Source organism: Limanda limanda, chromosome 2, assembly GCF_963576545.1.
Source record: "Limanda limanda chromosome 2, fLimLim1.1, whole genome shotgun sequence".
Classification (NCBI taxonomy): domain Eukaryota; kingdom Metazoa; phylum Chordata; class Actinopteri; order Pleuronectiformes; family Pleuronectidae; genus Limanda; species Limanda limanda.
Window position 1 is genome coordinate 29,657,175 of NC_083637.1, and position 26,616 is coordinate 29,683,790.

The 26,616-nt window shown below is 42.7% G+C and overlaps 1 protein-coding gene across 1 annotated transcript in view; it reads right to left on the bottom strand.

The window, feature by feature from the left end:
• Positions 1 to 26,351, bottom strand: part of neurl1aa (neuralized E3 ubiquitin protein ligase 1Aa) — a 44,348-nt gene extending 17,997 nt beyond the window's left edge. The window contains exons 1-3 of the mRNA XM_061089709.1: positions 26,223 to 26,351; positions 14,559 to 14,809; positions 13,475 to 13,796 (exon numbers count right to left, since the gene is read on the bottom strand). Coding sequence (XP_060945692.1) covers positions 13,475 to 13,796; positions 14,559 to 14,809; positions 26,223 to 26,256 — 607 coding nt within the window. The 5' untranslated portion in view covers positions 26,257 to 26,351. The remainder of the gene's footprint in view (positions 1 to 13,474; positions 13,797 to 14,558; positions 14,810 to 26,222) is intronic.
• Between the last annotated feature and the right edge of the window lie 265 nt (positions 26,352 to 26,616).

Consider the following 26,616-nt stretch of genomic DNA (forward strand, 5'->3'; position numbering starts at 1 on the left):
AAACAAAGTCTGGTTCAAGATTAAGAAATTAGTCAGTTGCTTGTATTTCTGCACAGAGTTGAATCTAGGAGGAACAATTCTGCATGGTGTCAGTTAACAAAGAAAACAAACTACTGCCCTGAAATATCGAGTATGCATGCATGGCTAATATTGGATGTGTATTTGCAGTGAAAGGTGCAGTATCACTCTATATGTCTTTAATAGCAAGAGTTGTGGTCACATGGCCACAAATACACACACACTCTTACAAGTCCACCTCTGATAAGCTGCCTTCAGGTTGCTTAAAGTCTCCACCTACGCTTCGACATGGCTGCTCAAAATAACACCCTTAAATGGCCCTCCCCCTTAACCTCCTCGTGGGATAAAATTAGCCTGGTGCCCTGACAGAGAGAGAGAGAGAGAGAGACTCATGTCACTCTGTGGTCTGGTGCTGTGTGACGTATTTAGGTCTTAGACACCGAGGAAACAAGAGACAGACCACAAAATAGGTTGTGAGGATACTGAGAGACCCTCCTCTGTCAAATTAGAGGGTGGAGGAGTGAGTGCCGGGTCCTGGGGGGTTGGAGGTGGAGGATGAAAGACAGTGACCAGCCTGTCTCTGGAGAGCCTCTCCAGTCCAAGTCAGCTACGGGCCCCTCTATCGGACCACGAGAGACTGACTCCAGATAAACCTCTTAGCTTCAATTACCAGGGCTGTGGGACAGGCCTCTTACTGCAAAGTGCAAAGTGCAGCAGTGAAAACAGAGCAGCAAAGCCTGTTATAATGGCAGAAGCCAAAGAAAGAGAGATTCATGATAGATATTGTATTGTCTGAAGTACAGTTGGTTTGAAATTAGTACTTTTCTTTGTGTTAATTAATACCAGCAAGTGGTAAGCTGAAAGAAAATTAGTGCTATATGAGACGAGTGTCTATTTTAGGTTTAATTTAATTAATGCACAAATCTGGTTATATGCTCAGCAAACACTAGTACTCAAATGTAATGTGGACTTTTAGTTACATGAATAAAGGATTATGTACTTTATCTGTACACTGTCTAAGATGATTACAGACAGATAAGACACAAGATTTGTTTTTCAAGAGTTGATACAATGTTTGTTGAAAAGCAGTCATACAATAGCTGCCTTAGGAAAGATATCTTAAAAGTGAAAATCAGGAGTCAACTTGATAAAGAATAAATAACAAAGGGCTACAAATCAGACCCAACAACCCAGGCCAAGTTTCTATAGTGCTGTGAAATCAAAGAAGTTACTTTGGTTGAAGTGGGTTTCAGAAAATAAAGTCCATTCATTTAAATTCCAAGGCTTGAAGGGTCACAAAATAAATAAACAAATAGAAAAATAAGCTACAGGTTTCTGTAGATAACAACTCAAGGCGAGTTATCAACTTCAACTCCCAGAGGTGCATGTCACTCTGAGAAACCTGATCCCTCAGTTTCAAGAGGAATTTAACAACAGGCTGAAAAGCTGTGGGTTAAGGTTAGGGCTGCCCGCGTCACCTCTGATTGGTGTAAATAGACATAACCAGAAGTGATGTCATGTGGTTCTGAAGTTCACATGTACAACACCACCAAGAACTTGAACCACTAGAGGTCAGCAAAAACAAGATTTTGAGTGGGTATGAAGTTATTATTGCCAATAACACTTATGCTTTGTTTAAACCTGATAATACAATCTGCCAGTTCATTTACTTCACTTTCAGATTCTGGATCACGGACAAAACACAGGAAGAGTGAGGTAACTAGAACTCTTAAGTTGCATTTCACACAACATGTAATCACTGAATCTGAATTTCTGCTCCATGTAGAAGCTAAAGACTACACAGTATACAAATCAGTTCATTTTTGATTGCTAGGTCACTTTTGGATGAATACAGTCATTACAGCAACAAAAAAATAATCTGATTAATGCTTATGATCCACTTTCTTATAGCAACAGCAACCAAATATCATGGGTATTGTAGTATTTAAGCCACCTGCCCAACTGAATTTCAAAGATAAAATAGTAGTGGTATTGATAAATAATTATTATCATGAAATTTATTAAAAAAAACTGTCAACCTTATGACAATTTCCAAAACTTGATGCAACAGACGTATCTGGTTCTATACCAAAAAGCATTACGCTGTGATGTCCAGTTCAAAAGATCAGATAAACAAACACTGTCACTGGACCAGTCCTTCCAGTATCCAGATCTTCACTAAAAACCACCTCTATGAAGTTACATTAATGTAAACCTTTATCATCTACAGAGACAGTGGCTGACATCGAGTATCGTGCTGCAGATGTATTGGACTGAACTGGAGACGACAGCAATCTCCTCAGTGTTTGATCCCCTGAGAGCGATGTGTCTGATTTTCTGCATCATCACTGAAATGCTGTGTGATGAGCTTGTGTATCTGTAAAGCTGAGACAGCATCCCTGCTCCCTCAAAGCCATGTCAACTGTCAATTAACGTTAGCTACCATCCCGGAACATGACGCTTTGTGATTAATGTTTAATAGAACTATGAGGCCCTGTAATTGTGCTAATTGATTTTTCAGAGCAGCAGTAAATGGGGAGGACGGTGCCTCTGGTGCACGAGGCAGCTCCTTGAGACTACTAATCAACCATTAAACACCTCTCTGCTCGCAAGTGTGCAGCAGTTAACTGCGAGTCCCGGAGGCTAGCTGAAGATGACTAGCATGCCAGCTTGGATTCCATCTACTTGTTCCTCTGCTATCAATTCCCTGTGATGGACTCTCAACCTGCATGAAAACGCGCGCCAGAACTTAGCGACAGGAAGTGGAAATAAACCGAGCCTGATAATGTATGGCTCCTTGGTTGGAATTGAACAGCTTGTGTCGTCTTTTTCCTGATTTTATGGCATTTCCAATAGACACATAGCCATTTGCAAAAGGGAGGCCTTTAAAGAAGAAGCCTTAGGGTCCCAATCCCATTTCACCCCTTGGCCCTACCCCTAGTCCTTGTTGTCATGGGGTTACCTTGCCCTTCAAGAAGCTGTTACATCATCAGTAGTCGCAGAGGAAACCCGACATGTCATCAGTAGTCGTTGATGTAAACAGACGAGAACGTTTTGTGAGGGATGTGTAATAACATTGTTGAGATCTTTAATAAGCCAATGCTATTGTTTGCATTTATCCTGCAAAAAAAGATCACAAGCATGCTAACGCTAGCACAGTCATGATCGTTTTTTAAGGTTGTTGTGAAAAAAGTGACCATAAAACATTGAAACGATATCAACCTATCCCAATCATTATCGTAATTTTTAAATCCTTATTAATGGGGCTAATCAAAAAATCTGTAGAATCCTATTTGAGGGGTAGAGAGCCATACTCCTTGGCCCTACCCCTCAGTCCCAAAGGGTATTGGGAAAGCCTACCCCCTACATCGGAACAGGCAAAACCAAGGGGTAGGGCCAAGGGGTGAAATGGGATTGGGCCTTAATATGGCAAGAACTTCAACTTTTGCTCTCACATGATGAGGGAAGGCTGCTCCTCTGGCCATGCAGGGAGGAGCAGGCACGCTAACTGCTCAACCACAAACCGACGGTGATGCCAAGCTGTCAGCGGCCCACTTGTTCTGAATTACTGAGGGATTTGAATGACATCGCCTAACGAAATGGTGCATTTGTGTGTGTGTCTTTCAGAGCAGGCCATTTCACTGCTGCCCGTCACGTCATCCAAAATTGGATTACGTCAGGACAGATGTCGCAAGACCTCAGGGACATGCAGGGGGACCGGAGCTGCGGAGGGGATGACGATATGTCCCGGGGGGAATAACAGCGGATGGAAAGAGAACAGAGAGGAGAGGTAAAGCCGGGGGAAGACAGGCATGGCAGCATGTGACAATGCTGGATTTATGTTGAAAGCAGTCGGCGGGGGCTTCCAACGAGCTGTAAATCATCTTGCTCGCTCCTCTCTCTCTCTCTGTCACACCAACTTTAACTCAAACGCAGGATGTGTGAACACAAACGCATACACACACTAAATTGATTCCTCTAAGAAATATAGTCTTTTATCAACTATTTTCAAAAAGCTTCTCCGAGGGTTTATGTTCCTTTTCACATCCTCTCCGTCTCCTTCTGCCTCTCTCACTTTTCAAAGAGAAGTCATTTCATAGTAGCTTTGTCTGCCTTGTATTCTTATTTTTGCCCCTTTATTCATCAAAGGCCGGTGAGACGGAGGCTCTGACGTACTGTATGTGCTCCTAATAAGTGTTGTTAGCTTGGAGGACAGAAAAAGGAATGAAAGGACTGTCGGACATCCACCGTGCATTTCAAAAAGCTCTTGTGTGTGTGTGCGTGTGTGTGTGTGTGTGTTTGCTCACTCAGTGTGAATGTGTATCCGTGTCCGTTTGTGACCCCACCAGCTGCACCCTGCTAATCGTGGTGCACCTGCGTTTTTAGCTGATACAGTCCCTTTGTCCTATTGGCCCTTTTCTAATCCACAAATCACAGATGCTCTTTCCCATTGGACGAGGCCAAAATGTTGGCTCACTCTGTGTGTGTGTGTGTGTGTGTGTGTGTGTGTGTGTGTGTGTGTGTGTGTGTGTGTGTGTGTGTGTGTGTGTGTGTGTGTGTGCGTGCGTGTGTTTGTGTGTGTGTGTGTGTGTGCGTGTGTGTGTGTGTGTGTGTGTTTGTGTGTGTGTGTGTGTGTGTGAGACTGTAACCCGGGCCATGGAAGATGCAGCTGCTGGCACTGTGAGCCAGAAAGGGTTGAGAAGGGAGTTCATCACCTGAGTCATTCACTTTGACTGGATTTCCAACCGAATGCAGCACCTGTTGGACCGAACCATTAATGAATTCATGCATGGGGAGTGTGAAAGTTACCGGTCAGCTGTGTGATTGGACTTTTGAAAAACTGAAACCCATTTGGCATTAGCATTTCTCTTTCTCAGTTCCTCCTTTGACCATTTATATTCAAATAATTAAGCACCTGTCGAGCTAATCCAGAATAAATATGTGGACAAGCGTGGCAGGGGATGGGGGGGGGAGGGTGGCAGCGTGTCTATTTTGGCCGAGGTAGGCTTTGGCTCGCACTGTAAATGTTTTTGATTAGGGAATAGCCACAAAGCAGGTTAGCTAATGCTGTGCATGGGGAGGTGGATGGAGGGAGAGGCTGGCTTAGTGGCTTTGCTAGCCTGAGCAGATGGAACGTGCCAGGGGTTTGAGCCAGTGTTGGAGAGAGGGGGGGTAGAGGTGGAGGATTTGCTCTCTCTCACGCACACACTCTATCTCACAGGGCTTATCTTTATCCATACACTCTGGAGGGTTTCATCTGATGTCAGCAAAGGTGAAGAAAGCTGGGACTAGGAACAGAAAGATGGAGCTCTTGTGAGATTTGAAAAGAGATGAGAGGAGAAAGGAAAAGATGACGAGAAAAGAGGAGAGCAAAATTGGAGACAAGAGGACATGAGGAGGGGATGTTCAGCGGATGTGAAGGGAACGGGTCAGCTGGGATCAGCTCTGAAGGTAGAAGAGAGAGATGGATAAAGCAGTGAGTCAGGGAGATAACACAGGGTTTGTAAAGGGCGAGAGACTCAGCGCACGGCTCAGTGAGCGACCCGGGGATTAGGAGACGAAGACTGACTGGTCAAGTGAGGGAGAGACCGAGATATACAACAACTGAGAGAGGGAGATGGTGTGAGAGATGAAGTCAGAGGGTCTGTGCTAGATGTTTGGGATGCTCTTTATTCCCTGGCACTGGCCCAATCCCCAGTCCCTGGTCGAGCTGGGCAGCTTTGAACCCCGGGCTTTTGGAAAGAGCAGCGAGCTCCCAGGGCGACACATGGTCATAACAAAGAGCCCGGCAGAACGCCCGGTAAGTCACAAAAGCCCTGTCCCTTAGGTCATCGGCAGAATTCAGCATGTGCCGCCCCTTCTCTGCCAATCAGCGTTCCAGTACCACAGCATTAATAACCTCCATCATAAGGTCCTTATTATAAAGCCCCCTGATTTATTCTTGTGCTCAAGCATGCAGGAAGGCTGTTAATAGGCTAATTATTTATTACTTTGAGAGGACAGACGCCCTCACATGCACATCAACACCTTTGCTGTCATTCATAAATACAGGTAGTTTTCTGTGTCATTACTATGCTCAAATCAGACAGTTTATAAAAAAGCCAAGGATGAGGGCTGTAACTAAGAAGTATTTTCATTATTGATTAATCTGCTAAATATTTTTTTCCATGAATCAATAATGAAATGTTGACCCAGATCTCAGGACTTAATGAATTTACCAGCAACAATGATGGGAAAGAAATACAAGTTATGGGTAAAGCTGTCATTAACCTTAAGTACCCTTTAAATCACAGCACATAACAAACATGGTTATCTATTTTATAATATTATTTCGGATCCTGCTCACTGATGACCATCCACTTGCTTGAACTGAGTCATAGAGTAACAGTCATTACCCCTGTGAGTTGATTTCCTGTTGGACCTTTCAGGGGATCGTCTCAAAACACCGTGCTTTGAACTACAGTTTGGGTGAAGTCACTTCTTTTGAGTAAAGGAAACACACACCGAGTTGAGCAAAAACAGGAAAATCCCCATAAATTGGGACAGGTTGCCTCTAGTTTACCCCTGTTCAACATTATCGGTTCAATTTCACACTGCTGTAAAGTTCAAAATGGAATTATTGAACTCATATCTCTTGTCTGCCTCTGAAGAGAAAATAAGTGCTGTGGAGGATCCAGCCAAGGTACGGTAATTTAAACCTGATTCCAAATGCCAAATCACACAAATTGGGTTTGTTCCTGTTAGCCTCTTGAGCTCTCTAACCAACAAAATCAATAAATCATTGAAAGGAAACTCAAGCCAAGAAACACAAAATTGCTGCATTTACTACGCTGGACTTTACAACACCAAACCCGCTACATTTCCCAGACAAGTACAAAAAAGTCAGATTTGCACCGTCTTCTCTGCTTTGTGTGTTTTTGTTGGAGGGTCTGTGTGGAGCTTCAGGATTTGTAAGTGCTGCCATTAACTAGGAGGCTGAGTCCTGCCAAGTCAAACAATGATGCCAGACAATAATCAAATTATCATTTCTCCCAGAAGAACAGGAACCCTCATCTGTCTTTCTCTCTCTCTCTCTGTGTAGTGGACATCACAACCCATGTATCACTTTTGTCATTCCAGATGACTTCACAATAGTAAAGCTCCAGGAGAAGAGCCAGAGCACAGTGCGGAGACAGCGCAAGTTAGGGTAGAGACCAAAAGTGCAAAAACATCAAGTATTTCAGACGTTTATAGTTATTTTGTTTTAGTCCTCTGTATCGCACCTAAGAGTTTTAGTATCAACTCATTTAAAGTGTTTGTTTCTCTAAACACTTTTATAATTCATTCAGAATTTTAAATTTGACTAAAATTAAATGTGTAATACGTTTTTATGTTAATTAACCTCAACTAGCCATCGGCAAAGGAAAAACATTTTCAACTGACGTGGGAGAAGCAAGCTCCAGTGATACCACCGATGAAGGTTGGGCTTATGCACTTCTCTTTCATCAGCAAGGGTAAAAAGCCTTATCGCTATTTACTTCACCTAAAAAGCAAGAGAAAGAAAAACCTCTGAGAACACGTAGGCGTAGAAACCAGTCTTCCACCTGTATCCATCAGCTGGAATATTACAACACATGAGGCTTTATCCATAAGAGAAGGCCTCCTTGATTTTAGCCTCAGCAACACGGACGTGCTGTGAAAGATCCTGAGTCGAACCACCCTGCCTCTTGAGATGATGCACAGTCAATGATAAGGTAGCCTTTCCAAAATGGCTGAAAGATGTAAACAAAGAGCCACACTTGCCACATCTTCATGTATCAAACTGCTGCGCATATGTCCACTGTGTAGCAGTGTTAATCACAAGCTGTGATCCCATGTACTTGTCAAGCTAATCCGGAGCAAACTTTTTAAATTTTGCAAACAAAGGAAAAAGCATGTTTCCATGAAATGGTATGGAGTGAATAAACTAGGACACACAGTGTTGTCAGATGGTGGTTGTATATTCTACGTAATGCATGGCTGTAAAAAACAAATACCCAATTTACCCAAAGCATGTGTAATGTTGTTTTTTACGACTCATGTTTCTGTGGAAGAAGCAACAGCTAATCAGTCATGTGGGGTTAATGTTCACCACGTCAATACTTGGTGTAGTTTTCTCCCATTTACCACATTAACTCTTAAAAAAATAAATAAAAATGTTATTGGTGGGATGGAAACATTTGGGTTTACTTCCTCCAAATCAACATGTGTCGTCTTCATATAAACGCACATCACTGGTGAGTAATGCTTCAAAATAAAGTGTGCAGTTACGTACAAGAGAGGTAGACATAGTGATTTGATGTATGCAGAAGATCTATGGCAGATAGAAAAGATTTTAGCACATGGCTGCAACATATTGTCTGGTTGCATTGACCAAAGTGGCTGTTTTCTTGATTTTCATTCATTACGACAGCTTCTCTGCCAGTCACCTAAAGTGACAGCTTATGTTGTTGCTTTCTGATGGGACAATGAGACCTCATTCTGTGGTCAACAGCTCCCATGTAATTCAATCCATCACCTGCAGACAATCTCTCATAACACCGCAGATGTCAGAGGCTCTTTGGTGTTTCCATGGCAGATGTATTTTCCTGATGGACTACAGAGATTAAACTCTCTTCCAGGACACTGTGTAGCTGATTTGCTGCTTTGGGATGACAGCTAAATTGGCCGAGTCCTTCTCTGAGTCAGCCTGGTTGAGGTGTTAGCAGCCTCGAGGCGCTGCAATCAGACTTTATTCTCTCGTCCTTCAGGGAAGTCCCAGAGAGGGCCTGTCTTGATTAAAGCTCCACTGTGCCTGACTCATACTCATCGGAGTCCTGCAGGCTTCACAACAGCTGGAGTTACTGTTACAAAGCCTCCGATGTAAAGTCCTGCTGTGTGTGTACAGTGTACATAGTGACATCTAACCATAGGACCCTTAACATACAGTTTGTATATATAGATATATATATATCTTTTAATTGAAAGCATAAGGGAACAGCTCCAGTCTTCCCCGGATATTATCCTGCTAACCTCTTCCTCCAATGTTGTATTTGCCCAGTTCAAGGCCAGGAGCAATCACCTGCAACCCCAAGCACCTATGAGATGTCACTACATATGACACCTTTTCTCTGTAGCAGAAGCTTTACATTATGCATCGGCTCATCACCTTCAATCCTGTTAGGAAGCTGAGCTTTATCACAGCTAAGCAGAATGCAGCAGGAGCAAATACACCCTATGACAATTTGCGTTAGCGTCTTTATTCTTATGCTACTGTCACTTGCATGCTAGACTCCTCTGAATAAGTACATGTGCATGGATTTGTTTGTGGTATAAGGTTCATAGCAGGGGTTGCACTGTATAAATCCCATCACCTAATCTGTCTCAGCTTCATTAGCTTGCTGGAGGGTGGGACGTGAAAATCTGAAATTGCTGTGATCATGCTTACAGAGGTGTGAAACCATAAAATTTGCCCTTCCCCCTTGTTATTGGTATGTATGATGTATCCCAGTGGTGATTCCTGCGGGGCGGATTATCACATGATACGGCTTCTATTTCAATCTTTCTACATCAAAGGCATTCAAAATGTCGCCCGGGGTCATCCTTCGCTCTTCTGCTTTGGCGCTGACCTCAGAACAGCCTCAGGATGGTGAACAGATGATATATCTCAAGACACAAGGGCACATGTAAGAAGTCACTCCGAACATGTGCAAAGACATTTTAAAAAATAAATAGGCTACATCATATGTAAAAGGAACTTACATGATGACATGTTTTTTTGATTTTAAATCTTCAATATTCACAGCATTGGCCAAATAAAGCTGCAATGATACAAAATAGTTTTATAGCAAAATGAAGCTCCTGCTAAGTGGTTGTTGGAGACAACAACGGAGCTAAAAGGAGAGTTGAGATTGAACACATGAATATATATTAGATAGACACAAATCAATCAACTGACTAAGGAGGGAGAGCAGGTTGTCATTTCAGCCGCTGAAGTGTCCTTGGGCCCCTAATTTGCTCTGCTGGCTGTTTGTGTTTGATGTGTGATAGAGATAGTGCTGTATGAAAGTGTGTGAATGGGAAAATGGCCATAAAGCACTCTGAGTGGTCACTTAGACAAAAAAAAGCTGTGATTATGACTTATTTCCACTGACTATAATAGGCCAATAACCACATAACATGGGCTTCAGGTATTACAAGTCAGACCATACAACCAAATCATGTCTTCCTATTTTAGTTAATCCAGTTAAACCACTCTTTAATCCTTTTTTGAGAATCTACAGTCTATGCATGGGCTGTACTAAGCTCCATAATAATTGTGTCTTTGGTGAAGGGCAAAAAATGGGATCAAATGAATTTTCTGTGGATTGTAAGATCAGGAGGTGAAAACACGGAGCGGTAGAAGAACAACCTGTGATATCCTGTGACAGGACCTGCCTTCCTCATCATTCATGAGAATCCAAAGCAGCCACCGAGGTGTTCACTTCACACTCCATATATACACTGACAGTAAGAACAGGGATCTATTAAATAAAATGGGGGACATAAAATGAGGGACAAAATGCAACAGCTCGAAGGAGAAGGAAATGAAAACAGGTATAACGGCTGATTTGAATCGGCAGTGGAAGCTGCTTCTGAAGGCGTAGGCATGATTGTGTGTGTGTGTGTTTGTGTGTAGCAATATCCCAGCTGAATGGAGACACTAGAGACACTGCCAGAGGCCCCCTGCTAATTTACACTATGGAGGGGCCACATAAAGACACTGTGCAAAATGTCTTTGAGCAAAAACTTAATCCACCATACAATTTTAATTCAATCTTTATGTAGCGAGAATTATAGTATTTCCGAGTAGACACAATGAATAATGTCACTCGCTGCTGAAAAACACTGAAATGGAGAGAATTTCACCAGTTGTATCTATTACTGATACTGGAGGGGAAATTTGGACATTACAGTGCTTAAAATTGATGTGTTAGATGGAAAGAATTGGAGATTTTGAGTGTGTGTGTGAGTGTGGGTGTGTGTGATACTCTATGAATTAAAGTAAGTAAAACGAAGTTTGAAGATAAAGTATCTACAATGGTAAAAGACTTTGCAGCAGCAGTTAAAACAAAGTTTTAGAAGGGTATTTACACATTGAAAGGTTCAGAGGGAATAAATAAGACTGTTTTTCCACTATAGTATAGCTGTTGTGTTTAGTTGAGAATCCAAACCTGGAAAAAAACAAGAGCTTCTCAAGCGAAAGGCCTCAGATGTGGAAGCCCAAAGCCTTATCCAAGGAATAGGAAAGGTTCATGAAGCGTTACACACAGAAATGTGATGCACAGAGCTGACACAATCGGCCATTGAGCGTCACAAAGGGCCATGTCTAGTTTAGATGACGTATTTCTATCTTGACCTTCGGTGGCGTTCCACCCCTCTGAACAGGCCCCTGTTTGTGGGGGCAGATGTCAGTCAAACGGCCCCCTTAGGAACAGGAGCCCCTGCTTTGTAGGCAGCGCTGCATATGGTCCACACATAAAAAGACAGCAGAAATGACTTAAGTAGAGCTGGGGAGAATCCTGGGTTTTTGATCGAAATGGTGCTTAAAGCAGTGTTTCAAAAGGGTCAGGCATTTTTTAGATAGATGCATTACAGCGGGTTCACAAAACCTAAGTCTTCAGCTATTTGATACTTGGACCATTTTTCCCCCTTCCTCTATCAGGCCACTGTCCCCGTTGGAAAACAGTAATTCATTGAGACAGAGCATGTTGAATATGGCAACGAGACTTTAAGTTATGAACCATAAATTCCTTTTGCCATCAAGGGAAAGGCAAGAAGAAGAAGAAACCGGATACAGAGATACCATGGAACTAAATGTGTTGAATTCATTAGTGTAAACTATGATACAAATAATTATTTTTTCATGACAAAAACAAGGTTATATAAATAATGTAACAATGTTGCTCTGATTAGAAACACCTTAGCACAACTGGTGTGTCTGTCAGTGGTGTTTCTGATGTGCCCTCTTCTTGGAGGAAACCGTTATGGACTGAATTCATCCATAATACACTAAGAAATAGAGCTTCAACAAAACAGCTAAAAATGATTACAAAAACATGCATGCAGCTTATCAAAAGGTAAGGTATGTAATAATCACGTGGGAATGTGGAGGTGATGTTAATGTAATCGCAAGTCATGTATTTTCTATGAATTAGATGAGATTGGAGAGAGGTTTAGATCCAATAAAATGCATAAACAACTAAAATGGATGATGAAGATGAGACTACCATGCCACTGATGGAAACTAGACTAAAATGTGTTCAGATTTTGTTGAGTAAAACTAACAAATTTCAAATGACCAATACAACTTTTCTAAACTCAAACTAGTTGCCAAAATAACACTGAAATATCAACGCCCACCAGCCGGGAGATTCCAGTGTCATCGACACAGTGCACAATTACAATCAAATGTGCTATCTGTGGGTCCTCTGACCCCTGGTCTATTTTAACAACAGCACAGGGGGTGACAGCACTGAATCTCCAGGGAAAAGAAGTATGTGCATACATTCTCTCACATCAAAGCCTTGGCCTCCAATTTCACGTCCAATTCTTTGCGGTATGTATGCTAAGCTACCTAGCATACCTTGATAATTGACAACAGTGTGTAACCCCCCCCCCCCCCACACACACACACACACACACACACAGCTTTGGTGTAAATATGGGGCCAAATATTGGTCAGATATAGATAGCCTTTGTTCGCTGTACTTCCAGGACTTCATGGAAGGCTTTACTGTAACAGGGACAGGAAGGTAACCTCCAGAAATGTGATTACATGAAGGAGAAGAAGGAAAAATAACTTGGATGCTTTGATGAAAAGATGTGTGAAAACACTTGAACCTGCGATTGTATAATTAAAGACAGGATGTTTTGTGGTTCTCTGTAAAACAGTCACAAGGTTATATGTCTTTTTATATATATATATATATATATATATATATATATATTTGCAATATGTCTTTCATAAAAATGCCTCATCAGGGCTGAATTAACCCACTGGCAACACCCACTAATTAACACTTTGAGTAATTAACATGTTTGATCCAAACAAAACCCCAAAAGGCTCAAAAATAGTATGCTATGCTTTATAGAGTGTTTTATGCTGGACTGTTTCATGGCTGGGAGCAATGAGTCATCACAGGGTTACCAGGCAATCACAGAAGATTCCAGGAAGTATCCTGGAAAGTAACTATGCCCAGCCAAGAAACCATAGTCTATTATATACCCTATTATATACTATTACTTTAAACTTTCCTTTACCAATTCAGTTCATAATGATGAGTAAATAAAATTACCATTAATGATTTCCCAAGCAGTAAACATGGGGCCTTTGGGACGTCTGTGAGACCAGTCCTTGGGGCAGTTTGCATTGTTTGTAATTCAGCGGAGCACGTACACTGTTCTTTAACCATCTTACCTAGCAGCTGCACTCCGCGGGTCAGACCGTAAACATCAATGAGGGCCCAGAGGGGCTCAGCTGTGCGGACTCCGCTGAAGAACAGCATGGGGCTGGACTCGTTTATGCGGTAGAAGACTCTGCCCTTCTTGTCCACCCAGAAGGCGATAACGTTGCCCTCGTTGGCAAACTCCTCAGGCAGCGCCTTGGCCCAGAAACCACTCTGGGACACCAGGTCAGGGCAGGCATACTTTGGCAGGTTGTCTGGGTTTATCCTGGATGGATCTTTGAAAGTGAACCCCAGACGCAAAGCCCCACTCCAGCAGCACTGCTTTTTAGTGATCTGTGGAGGAGAGAGCCAAGGTGGGTTTACTGGAATTATATTAAAAAAATGTGAGTTCTTTGAAAGTGGTGCTGATTGTCAGTTGACAAAGAGGCTGTTGGCATGTTCTTCCTTTTTGCCTCTGTGTTTTTCCTCTGAGATAGTACAGTGGAATCTATGTCATGGGATCAAACATTACAAAGACTTTCAAATGCTGGGGCTATGACAAATAAACAATACGTAACTGCAAAATATCCATCAGACAATATTCATCATCAAAATTATTCATGCTGGTAGAAATAAAACTTTGTAACAGTTGCAACACTTTTTTGGAATAAATTAAGATTTCAGTGTCAATCAGTGATGATGTTCTTGTTGATCTCACCTGACAAAAAAAGAGATTTATCATTTTACAAGGTAGCCAAAGAGACTAACAGTTCCTGAAGTCGTGGAGGGGAAGATAAAATGCATCTGAGGAGGACCATACCAGGACCTAGCATCTGTCTGAGGTAAGTTGTTGTAGAGGATAAACTAATACAATGTACAGTGATTGGTTGAGACCTGCAATTGCAGTGCAAAATTCCGCCTTGTGTGAAGGTATACTCATGATCAAAATAAAAACAGTTATTTAAAAACTACATTGACATGCAAATTAATCGTGTGAAAAAAATGCCCCCAGTGTATAAAGACCTTCAATGTCAACTTAAGATAAAAACAGTCAAATTGTTTTGACAGTTTAAAAGCTCTCTGACTTATCAGATCTCAAGTGACAGAATAACATACCTTTAGGCGGACTTGCTCGTAAAGCGCTATGGGCCTGTTGCTGAAGGTGATAGCGTTGCAGAAACTGGCCTGCCTCTTGACAGTCTTCTGGGCAAGGTCCATGACAATCTGGGAACCCTTGGCGTTTGGATGGAAGAGAAGTGGGCTGAGGGGAAGGGGCCCACTGACACTGCCACACTGGATAGGCAGGCACCTCTTGGGTTTGTGGTGGCATCGGTGCGACGCGGACGGGAACGGCCCACCGAGTGAGTCTGAGGCAAAGTAAGAAAAACCACAAAGATGAGTTGGTCTGTGAAACAAGGTGTCCCAATAAGAAGCAGGAGGTTCAGTTCAGTCAGAATTGGTGTTTTTCTTTCAAATTTAATGAGAAGCTTTGCGTCACAGAAAATACTTACAGATATTACTGTATAATCTAAGATTTCTGAGTTCTTGTATTTGGGTCTGCGTTCATAATTTGTGAGCAATGGATTAATAAGCTAATCAGTGATAATCACATGGGGTCACATAGGGTGAAAATCAAATCTCCAGGCAGGTCAAGACTGCAGCAGAAAGCAGGCTCTTCAGTTCCTAACGTTCACAGACGAACAACCCCTTGGAAGACAATGTCTGTGGTGAGTCTGTCCATGTCTACAGTGAACCTTTTCAAGGGATAACTGTCACCACGAGTCCACAGCCAAAGCCATGTGCTGACTGGGGAGAGAAGTTTCAACGTATTACATAACGCATAATAACATGATCCATTCTTTGGCTAAATTCTAATTGAGCTCAAGACACACTTCTTGTATAAAAACAGCAGACCATCAAATACCAAACAACCAAACAATCCAATCACAAGTTCCTAACAAGACTAAATATCACACATTACACTGTGTCATGTGTTTCGCCCTGAAAACCCAGGAGCTCTATGGCTGCTTGCCAGGACTGAAGACGTGTGGAGGAGGGCTTGACTGACTAGATAATTATACGCTTGGGCAATGAAAGGGTCTGAACGGCGTCTGGGTGAGAGTGGCCGAGGGGGGTACAGCCACAACACTCCAGCAGCTAATAGAAATAACACTTTCACCGATTTTCCAGAGCTGGTAAACACCACATTAAAATGACTCAATTAGTATTCTGAAGCTAAACTGAGTTGAATATTTTGGCTTTGATAGAGAATCGCATAAATTCCACAAACTGATACTCCGCCTGTATGTTATACATTATCATTCTCGGATGCCAAATGATTCCCAGAAGTTTCAGTATTTGTGTTCGCTGTTTCATCATTCTGTGGTGAAGTGATTCAATTTTTGTTTGCCCGTTCTCTCTATACTTGTCTGGTATTTATTTAATTTTTTAAACACCAGTTTGTGATCCACATGTTTTACAGATTTCTCACCCTCTCACCTGGTTTTACTTTGTAGAGGCCCAGAATGCAATAATGCCAGTTACAGCAGGTACAGAGAGAGGTTGAAGGTTCCATTCCTGACCAAACCTACTACACGTACCGCAGCTGTGATGCATTATGGACTATTTAAGCTACTGTCAGTGCAGAAATTAGGATGTCCTTTTCTTCTTTGATTTATTTCTCCTGTGTGATTTGCTGGCTAGGAAGAAATCTCACCACCTAAACCCGGGACTATCAGCAGAATCTAATATTTAAGTGTCAGTTATTTTATTTTAGAGATATGTAAGATATATTTCTGATTTTTAAAACTTTTGCTAGATACATTAATCTAGAAATTGCATTTGCTGACTCACAGAAATGAATGGCCGTAATTGAAAATCGGAGGTTAATAATATTTGGTTTATGGCACTTTGGGCTCTGTATGATCACATAGAAGTGTGTGATTTGAGCAAAGCTAAATCGTAAACTGTGGCAGCAGCAGATGTCCTGTGGAGTCCTGATAAGACCGTGCTAGTCTTAGCAAACAGGGCGCTTTGTGTCCTCACTTTCTTTGTCTCCCCCTTTTCCCACTTGTCTGTGTTTATCTAGTAATGGCCCTTCCAGTTTGTCATCCTGTAAGCGTGTCTCCCGTTCAATCTGGCCCGACCTAAAAGCACCGTCGAGGCCTTTTGTCTTAGGCAGAGCCGCAGGAGAGCAATTGTTGAATGTGGCGCACATGGTCTGAGGCAGATTGAGCTGAATGCATTAGCAGGCTTTAAAGAGGCGCAGCTGCTGGAGAGGGAAACAGGCAATGTGTGAATCCATGTTCCTTAGCAACCCCTGGTATTTTAGGGTCTTGATCAGCACTATCCACCGCTATCAGATAGGATAGAACAGATGCCTTTTGTTTACTCAGAAACAATAAAATGATATTTATACTCTCAGATTGGTGCTTTTTGTGACTCCACCTGTGTGTGTTTTTCAAGTCCAATCAAACAATGGGGGACATCAGACTGCACAGCAAAACAAATGTCTTACTTTGTTTTTATCTTGCTGTCAAAAAGGGAGGTGAGCATTTTTAGAAAAGAAATCTACTTATTCATCCTATGATCCAGTCAATGTGCTGCGCTTATAACTGTAGTAATAATTTCTTTCAGGTTGAGCACAAAGCTGACGTCTAAAGTACTTATGAGAGTATTTGACAGCTGAGTTTGCTTTTGTTTCTTTTGTAGCAATTTAAACAAAATTATGTTTTTTTCCAGGGGTAGGAAAACAATTCCAAAGCAGCCTCAAGCCTAATGTCTGGTCTTAGTCCTCAAATTACCTCAGCAACACAAATCCTGGAGTATGTTTAAGTCCTCGGAGCACGAGATATGACTGCTTGATGGAAATGGCTTGAAACTGGCTAATGTTCACATCCATCTGACAGCTGACTCTTATAAAGCCCTGTTTGCGCAAACAACTTTATGCTTGTGTTATCTTGGGGCAATAGCAGTTTAAGTGCCTCGCAGGAGCCATTTTGCCAAATGTCAAGGAAGTCTTATTATGAACAAACAGTGTGAAAAGCTTGTATTCCTCTCTGTCCCATAGATGTCTTTATCCAACTAATAAAACACACACACACATACACACATGCACACACACACACACACACACGCACACACACACACGCACACACACAATTCCTCATCAAAATAGACAGGCCTGTGTGTGTGGCTAACAACCGTCATACCCCACTGAACATCTCTGTGGAGCAGTAAGCTAATCTCTCACCATCTCATTGGCTGACGACGGTGAGTGAGAGGTGAGCTGTGTGTGTGTGTTCTTGTGTGTGCACATGTTTCTGTCCAGTGTGTGTGTGTGGGTCTCTCTCTGTTGGCTTGTGTTACTCCACGACCATCAGCTAAGTGGTTTACTGGGCAAACAGGATTTTACAGGCGGGAAAACGTATTCAAATATTTGCACAGTATTTGGTAGGCAAATGACTTCCTGGTTCTGGTAAAACAACGGTTAAAGCTTGAAATATACCTTATCAAACTGTAATAGATATGGTGGCTGATATACCTGAGGAGTTGTGCAGATAAAGCATATGGACATGTTTCTGTTTCCTTGCCCATCCAGACTTTGTTGGTCTTAGCAGCAAACCCCTCCCACATGTCTCCTAGGTACGCTGAAACAAACCTCAACTGGCATTTGTAGGTATTGTTGACCCAGATCTCCACCATGTCTAACCTTTATGTTTAATTTTAGCACCTTGGATACATGATGAGTCTGTAGCATACAGTCACAACAGCCTGTCAGTGTTCATGATGCGCAGGTAGCCCACACATCAACCCACTCCCTGTGCTTGTTGCTATGTAAAGCCTGGTTTATCACGCTGCCTGAGCTGAGACCTGAGCAAAACTACAAGCACATGGACAAACACAGCTTGTGGACTTGTGACGGCCTCGCATATTAAATGTTAAAAAGCAAGCATCCAGAGAGTGACATAAAAATAACAAATTCTTCCATGTTCGCATTTCAAGTGGAACCTATCACAGTGTGCAGACAAAGCCATTAGTGTGATTTATAGTTAATGTGCTGCTGTACTTTAGATCCATCAACGAAACAATCTCTTGAGAAAACATATTTTGTATTATTTTCATGTCAGGTGGACTGTTATGCTTCAACACTCATTTGTTCTCTTGGTAAATGCAATTATTTCCAAGTCTGGAAAGATAAAAAAACAAACATGCAGCTGTTTTTTTTTTTCTAAAGGTTACCATTGCAAAATGTTACCCTTACTCTGCTTAACTTGTCTATTTGATTTTGCTCACAGCGACTCCACTGACAGTGTCATTTACAACGCTGCCAACAAGCCTGGAGGGCAGTGGCAAACAATATCTTAATGATGTTTATATAGCAGCGTGTGGATGATGTATTCAATCCCACTGACTCATGACAAAAAAGCACATCAGTCTGATGAAACACCAACTGAGAAATGAATCACGCAATAATAATAATAATAATAACGGTGATTAATTACAAACATGATCATTCAGGCTTAGATGCTTAAAGCCACAGCTCAGCCGTGATGCCTTTATGTGTTATATGCACTAACAGAGTCTCACAGCTTAAGGCTCTTATATACTACTACGTGTCCGTTTCTCGGAGAGGTCTCAGCGGAGGGCGAAGAGTCTTTTTGATTTTTACTTCTCCGACACTCTGTGTCGGAAAAAATTAATCGCCAAACCCATAGGTGGCGCAACGGAAGACGAGCTCAGAGAAGCCTACCCCATTTGGGAAGAAGAAGTCCACGTGTCTCTGTTTACATCTGTTAGCTTGCGTCCCACACACTGAACCATGGCAACTAACAGAACTAAATAAAGTGACACCCAGCGGGTCAAGATGCTGATGTAATCGTTTCTTAGCGCAGCGGTTCCCCGGTCTTGTTTCCGAACTGTGTTGCTGATTCCACAGCTTGAATCTGCTTGAGGCTACATGTAGCTAGAAGCTACACGGACCTAGCTCCCCCCCAGCTTCCACACACAGTCAGCAGGGACTCCCGACACTAACTACTACCCAGTGTTTGCTTCTAACCTGACGGTATTATAGAAACAGTGTCATGATAGAAGTGGAATTAAAGTCGTGACAACGGGGTTATGCACTGTTACCACCGCAGTTAGCATGGTGGCTAGCCTAGCCCGCTAGCCTAGCCTGCTAGCGCCGTTTTGAAAGCTCGTTCTAACCGTCTGTGACCGTGCACACATGTCGTCAGTGCTCGAACGAGCCACCGTCAGCCGGACAACTCCCCTGGCTTAACACACACGTCACATTAATCGTAGAATCGTAGTTGTGTATGTATTTATTGTGAATCAGGAAGTTACAGGTCCGGAAATGACGTCGAACAGAAATGACGTCGTACGGAAATGACGACATACGGAAATGATGTCGTTCGCGGACCAATCACAGCCAAGAGATGTCCGCGGGCTCTCCGACACAACACGGAGAAGTTAGAAAAATCAGACCTGTACGAAAAGCTGTCCGAAGCACTCGGAGAGGGCGTTTCACGACGGATAGGGCGGTCTTATCTATCCGTTTGACAAAATACGCTCAAGCATAAATTGGCCTTTATGCATGTGTAGTTCACAGGGTATTACATTTCCTCATCTCCAAATTTCCTTGCATGTGCATTTATACATGTGTGGCAGATGCTACAAAGACACGCCAGAGTGGGTGAAACCCAATCGTAGGTGTATGGCTCAGTGACAGTGAGGCTACTACTGTTGTGGCAGTAATAGTAACTGTAACTCTGCATGGCTGCTGTTCTACCTGGGGACATGTACCAGGAACTCATTACAGACTCATCACTCATTATGATTGGTGGTAACCAAAGGGCCTGGCGAGCTGCTGGGCAGCATCATGAGTAATCTATTGGTTCAGTGTTGATGCACTGATGGATGACTGGTACCCCTGGTAATGTTACATGGAGGGGCTTTCCACTGTGACACCAGTCAGAGTAGGTCAGGTGAATCTGAAATTTAAAACTTTCTCTGGATTAAATAGGATATGCTTGGATTCGGTGGCGGTTTCTTGCCATATGGTTCATTGTAAGAGCTTCAGCCTGCAGCAGGGGTTATTGTGACTATTAACATATACACAAAAACCTGTAAGCAAGATGGTGATTAAATAATTATTTCTGACAATAAATCTACCACCTGCTCTCTGTCGCAATCTCCATCAACATCTCTGTGTCTTTTTTAAGGATGTAGATGGAGACCTACCTAAAATAACGTATTAACATTGTAAGAGTTGGCCGCTTATAAAGTAAAATCTTTGAGGGCACTGAAATGACATGTGCCCTACAACAATGGCTTAAATTGTACATTCAACAGTGTATGTACATGCACCATTAATATAACTATTTTGTGCCTTCTTAATAAAATGACAGTTTTAATTACCAATAAATCCCAGCGTAGGTGCCTTCAACAATCAAAATTGAGTAACCATTAGGAAATGAATCAGTTCCTGCAGAAATTTCAAATTAAAATCTTACAAATCTGACGACAGATGGAAGACTTTTAATGTGAAATTTGGGTTGGGTTGGGTTTGGTTTGAAAATATATATAATAACAGCAAGAAACTGATCAAAGTCTGGTTATCTCTGCCATTCAGCTAAGTGAAGATGCTATGATGTCTTTCATTTTAATTGACCTTTTTGAATTTTTCAACACTTCAGACATTAAATTAGATTCAGAGGTCTAGCACAAGGCGATTTGGCTGATGGTTTTTCCACAGCACCGGAAGGCAGCACCAAAACCTTTCGTCACTTTGGGGGCATTCCAACAAATCTCTGCTGATCAAAAGTGACAAGCGGTGGAGCTAGCACCAATAGCCCCTCATCCAACCCCAGTGAAAATCTAAGATCACTTTTCAAATCCAATCGACACCAATGCTAACACTCTATCCTCTGACCTTTACAGTGAATGAACACGAGTTTGTTCAAACTAGTATATTCTATCAAAAACAATGCTCTTTTTTCCCAGCCCAACTCTACTGTAGAGACACTCTGCTATCAATAATTCACACTGTGATGACCTGGCAGTGAAAGGTGAGACAGCAGAGATGATAAGGTCTGGTTGACATCATCAACTATGGCCCACTAGTCCCCCTGTTGTTAACGCATTCTCTAAAGCAGCAGGATTACACAACCAATCAATAAGGGATAATATTGCACGGCTTCATACAATGCAGCACAATGTAATCCTGTGACACTTCTCTGGCAGTGGAGGAGGGCAGGCTGCTGGAGAGGTATAAAGACATGCCGTGTATATTGACTGAAAACAGCCAAGATGCTGTTCATTACTGGCTGGAAGTTATTGTGTGGGTGCTGTCTGGAGGGGGACCTGTCGTGAGGATGCAGATGGAGTCCTTCTGCACACACACACACACACACACACACACACACACACGCACTCACACACACAGAGATTTGTACAACTGCCACTAACCTTAACCAGGACTTCAGACATTAACTTTTCCCTATTTAGGAAGTTTATCCAGTGTTTATACTGGAAAAGGGCCGTAAGAGGTAACAACAAACAAGTGCACACACACACACTTTGTATGTTTGCTGGACAATTAGGGTCGTAAGGGTTGTTTATGTGCACATGTGACAGGATCTGAATCCTTTGTGCTGAAAGGGGATTGACTGTCATCCCACAACATGCTATCTTAAATCAGAGGAAGTAAAACATGGACTGCACTGACACATGTTCCTAACAACGCCACCTGACCCTGACACATACGTTTCTGTCACGCCAGGGAACTGTTGAGGTCTCTCTCTCTAACTGCTGGTCTCATTCAACACAAAGAGAAAGAAAAAAAACAGATTAAGTAGGAAATATTTTAGGTTGTGGTTGGTAGCTCGCATGCTGTATTATTTATCTATTCCCCTTATTTGGCATTCAATAACCTGAGGCATATCCCATGACATTACTGAGATCAGATCTGTTCTGAGAAGTTAAGAAAACTTCACTTTGTTAAAACGGTATTTTATCAGCTTTTTCACAACTTTGCATTTAGATACTGAATCAAATACTGTTCGACTGGAGCCAGACGCTCAGTCAAATAAGCCTGTAGACGTTGGCCTACTTTCAGTCAATCGGAGGCTCATAAGTACAGCTCCCACACACTCAGCAGAGTCAATTATGCAACCTCAGCAAACACTGCTGGGATGTGCTCTGGTGCATCCCACCTGAGAACAGCAGCCAGCAGAGGTGCAACTTTAAGAAAGCATAATCTGTTCCTCTATGATTTACACCTTTCCTAACGGTGAGTGATCATGACAATATTCTGTGAAACAGCTTTTAATCTAGGAATATTAAGTTCTTTGAGAATTGCACCTTCCTTAAAGCACAGATATGAAGTGTAAGGTAGAAATCGCGAAAATGCTATATGAGAATAAACATATTGTGCAATAGTAGAAAGACAGGATATTAATCACTTTTTATTTTGCTGTGTCTTAGATCACTCTGATTTGGAACAATATTTCATCATTTGGATGAAAAATTTACAAACAGATGCAATTCATGTGAACACAAACAAATAGTTGAATGTAACATAGAATTCTGAAAATAAGGACTACAGCCATATAGAGCATAGTCAAAGGGTTAACATTTTATTCTTAATATCTTAAATTTATAGTGGATAAAGAAAAAGGCATTAGCAAAAGCACTCAAATCATTTCTGACAATGGCCAGGGGTCACCCTGACAACACTTTGTACTTTTGTAATATAGGTTTCAGCCGAACGCTCTCCTCTTCCCATTGGGACTGACAACTGACTCTCAACTTGTAAACAGAACTTTTCTGAATGTACATTCTCAGTGGGTGTCACAAATTTTTTCTCTTCTTTGTTCATTATTAGGTTAAATCGCTGCTGTTTATGAACAAGTGGGCATATGAATAACTGCCCGCTGCTTTGAATGTTGCAAATCGAGTCATACCCCTCAGCAGAAAGAAGTCAGCCATGTTCTGTTGCTTTCATCAGCAAATCCCTGAGGAGTTTGTTAGTGACACAGGCAGCCATCAGGTAATACCGTGTACTGAATGCACACATTACAAAAAGTAATTTCATGAGGTGTTCGACCTTGATCCCAAAGGAAAGGTGCCATAGTCTTAAGGCCAATTTATGCTTGAGCGTATTTTGTAAAACGGACAGATAAGACCGCCCTATCCGTCGTGAAACGCCCTCTCCGAGCGCTTCGGAGAGCTTTTCGTACAACTCTGATTTTTCTATACTCTCCGTCTTCATGTTGGAGAGCCACGGACAGCTCTTGGCTGTGATTGGTCCGCGAACGACATCATTTCCGTATGACGTCATTTCCGTACGACGTCATTTCTGTTCCACGTCATTTCCGGACCTCAAACTTCCTGTTTCCTTCCCTGTGTCACATCAAACTCAAACACAACTACGATTCTACGATTAATGTGACGTGTGTGTTAAGCCAGCGGAGTTGTCCGGCTGACGGTGACTCGTTAGAGCACTGACGGCATGTGTGCACGGTCACAGACGGTTATAACAAGCTTTCAAAACGGCGCTAGCAGGCTAGGCTAGCGGGCTATCCACCATGCTAACTGCGGTGGTAACAGTGCAAAAACCCGCTGTCACGACTTTAATTCCACTTCTATCATGACACTGTTTCTATAATACCGTCAGGTTAGAAGCAAACACTGGGTAGTAGTGTCGGGAGTCCCTGCTGACTGTGTGTGGAAGCTGGGCTTGAAGCTAGCTGGGAGGGGAGCTAGCTAGCTACATGTAGCCTCAAGCAGATTCAAGCTGTGGAATCAGCAACACAGTTCGGAAACAAGACCGGGGAACCGCTGCGCTAAGAAACGATAACATCAGCATCTTGACCCGCTCGTTGTCACTTTATTTAGTTCTGTTAGTTGCCATGGTTCAGTGTGTGGGAGGCAAGCTAACAGAGAAATATAAACACAAGTGGACTTTTTCTTCCGATAATTGGGGTAGGCTTCTCTGAGCTCGTCTTCCGTTGCGCCACCTATGGGTTTGGCGGTGAATTTTTTCCGACGTACAGTGTCGGATTAGTAAAAATCAAAAAGACTCTTCGACCCCTGTGGAGCCCACTCCGAGAAACGGAGAACGTAGAAGCATACTGGAGCCTTTATAGTCTACTCTTCCTGCTGTCGTAAACAGGGACAGGCTATCTAATCGGATTAATCCTGGGGCTTTAATTAGACTGATCAGGTGGTCAAACCAGTAGAGGCTGTGAGAGCAGAGACTTAACTTAACTAATCAGTTCACTTTTTCTAAAAACACTTTAACGTGATAATGATGATTCTAATCAGTTATAAGGGAGTTCAAAACCAGTGCTGGTCTGTTCAGCTCCTGTGTTGCTGTGGAGAGGGGGCAGGGAGGGTTACATACACATATATCATGATGGGTATTGGCGCTTGTCAACACAAGGAGCATCAAACAAAAGACCCTCAAGGCCAGAAGCTGCAGCCAACACCCCTCATGGACGTACACAATAAAGCAACACTGAACGTTCACATGGACACCAATATTCAGACCCTATTAAAAAAACAGACCCTATTTTGATTATGCTGTTTACGTGAGCTGCTTATAGAATATTCCATGCATATTCTCATTAGCATGTTACAGAGTACAGGCTCTCGAGTCACGCCATTACATCCGATGTTATTCAGTCGGTTTTAAAACTTCAACATGAAGTAGTTTGATTGGCTGTCCTACCATTTACCATTTTGGGTGTTTTCTTTCTAATTTTATTTTTCTGTCTTGTTTACACCTAGGGCATTCGTCTTCAAGCAGTTGGTAACTAGTGTATGCTACGTACTCCGTATGTCTTATTCGTGTTCGTGCATTTAGAAAATCCTGTATCTTATTCAGAATATTGTCTCAATGGGATGAATATCAGAATGCTATTCTCCAAGCAGATGCAGTCAGTGTTTACTTCCCCTGTTTATCAAGTGACAGTAAGCCAACACTAAGCTCATTAAGAGCTCTTCAATAGACAAACCTACACACCGTCGTATTCACACAAAGTCCTGAGCCCAAGTTGTCCCACAAAAAGGTCAACACCAGCCTACTGCAAGATGATATCAATCTACCAAAAATACTCAGCTAGCTGATTAAGTCTGGTAGCCACAGATAATCATGTGAGCTGGATGCTCCGCCCTCAGTGTCAGCATACAGGAGAACGCAGTGGAGGAACCAATGGAGATCAATGTATTGATTTCGATGCAGCATACTCTGTGTCTGTTTATTAATGAGGGGGGAGCAAAGGGAAACCCCACATGTTCCCATCAGCCTTCACTGAATCTGCCCCTGGGTATACCTGGGTCAACACAATATATACAGTCTATGGTCAACACACACACACACACACACACACACACACACACACACACACACACACACACACACACACACACACACACACACACACACGCACACACACGCACACACACACACACACACACACGCACACACACAATGTAAACAGTTTATAACCGTGTAATGTGGGTCTTCCTTAGAGGACCTGGTTACATCCTGTTTGTGCATCTAAAGTCAAGTGAGGCTGCTGCATCTCCAGACCTGTATTCTAATTACCGGAGTGACGTCACTGTGAGCGGAGAGCAGGCTATAGTAACAATATGGAGCCTGGAACACAGTCAATGAATTAAACCTCTCAACACATGACAGAGCGCAGCGTTTAAGCCTGACCGATGCAAGCGCGCACATCAACACATGCAGCGTAGAAACACATGCATTTTTACCGTAAAAGGCATTTCGTGTAATCTGGCCACCCATAGCTTTATTCCGTCAGTCCTGCTTCTGTCCTGCTGGGATCACTGGGACGCTCCGGACATGACTGCACATCCGAACGGCAGCAGCCCCGCGTCGCTCCTCTCCTCCTGCGTGTAGATGCTGCACACACTGGGAGCAGGGACCCACACCCCCGCGCTGCTACACATCCGCGAAGGCGACACCCTCCTCCTCTCCTCCGCCACCATTCACCAGGCGCTGCCTCCCTCCCTCCCCCAGTCCCACTCGCTCACTCACATTTACATAAGAGGTGGAGACTGTGGCTGAGCGCTTTTTAACGCTGTCACTGCCACAGTGATGATGGAGGTTGGGATGTGACAGGCCCGGATCTACACTGCTCACATT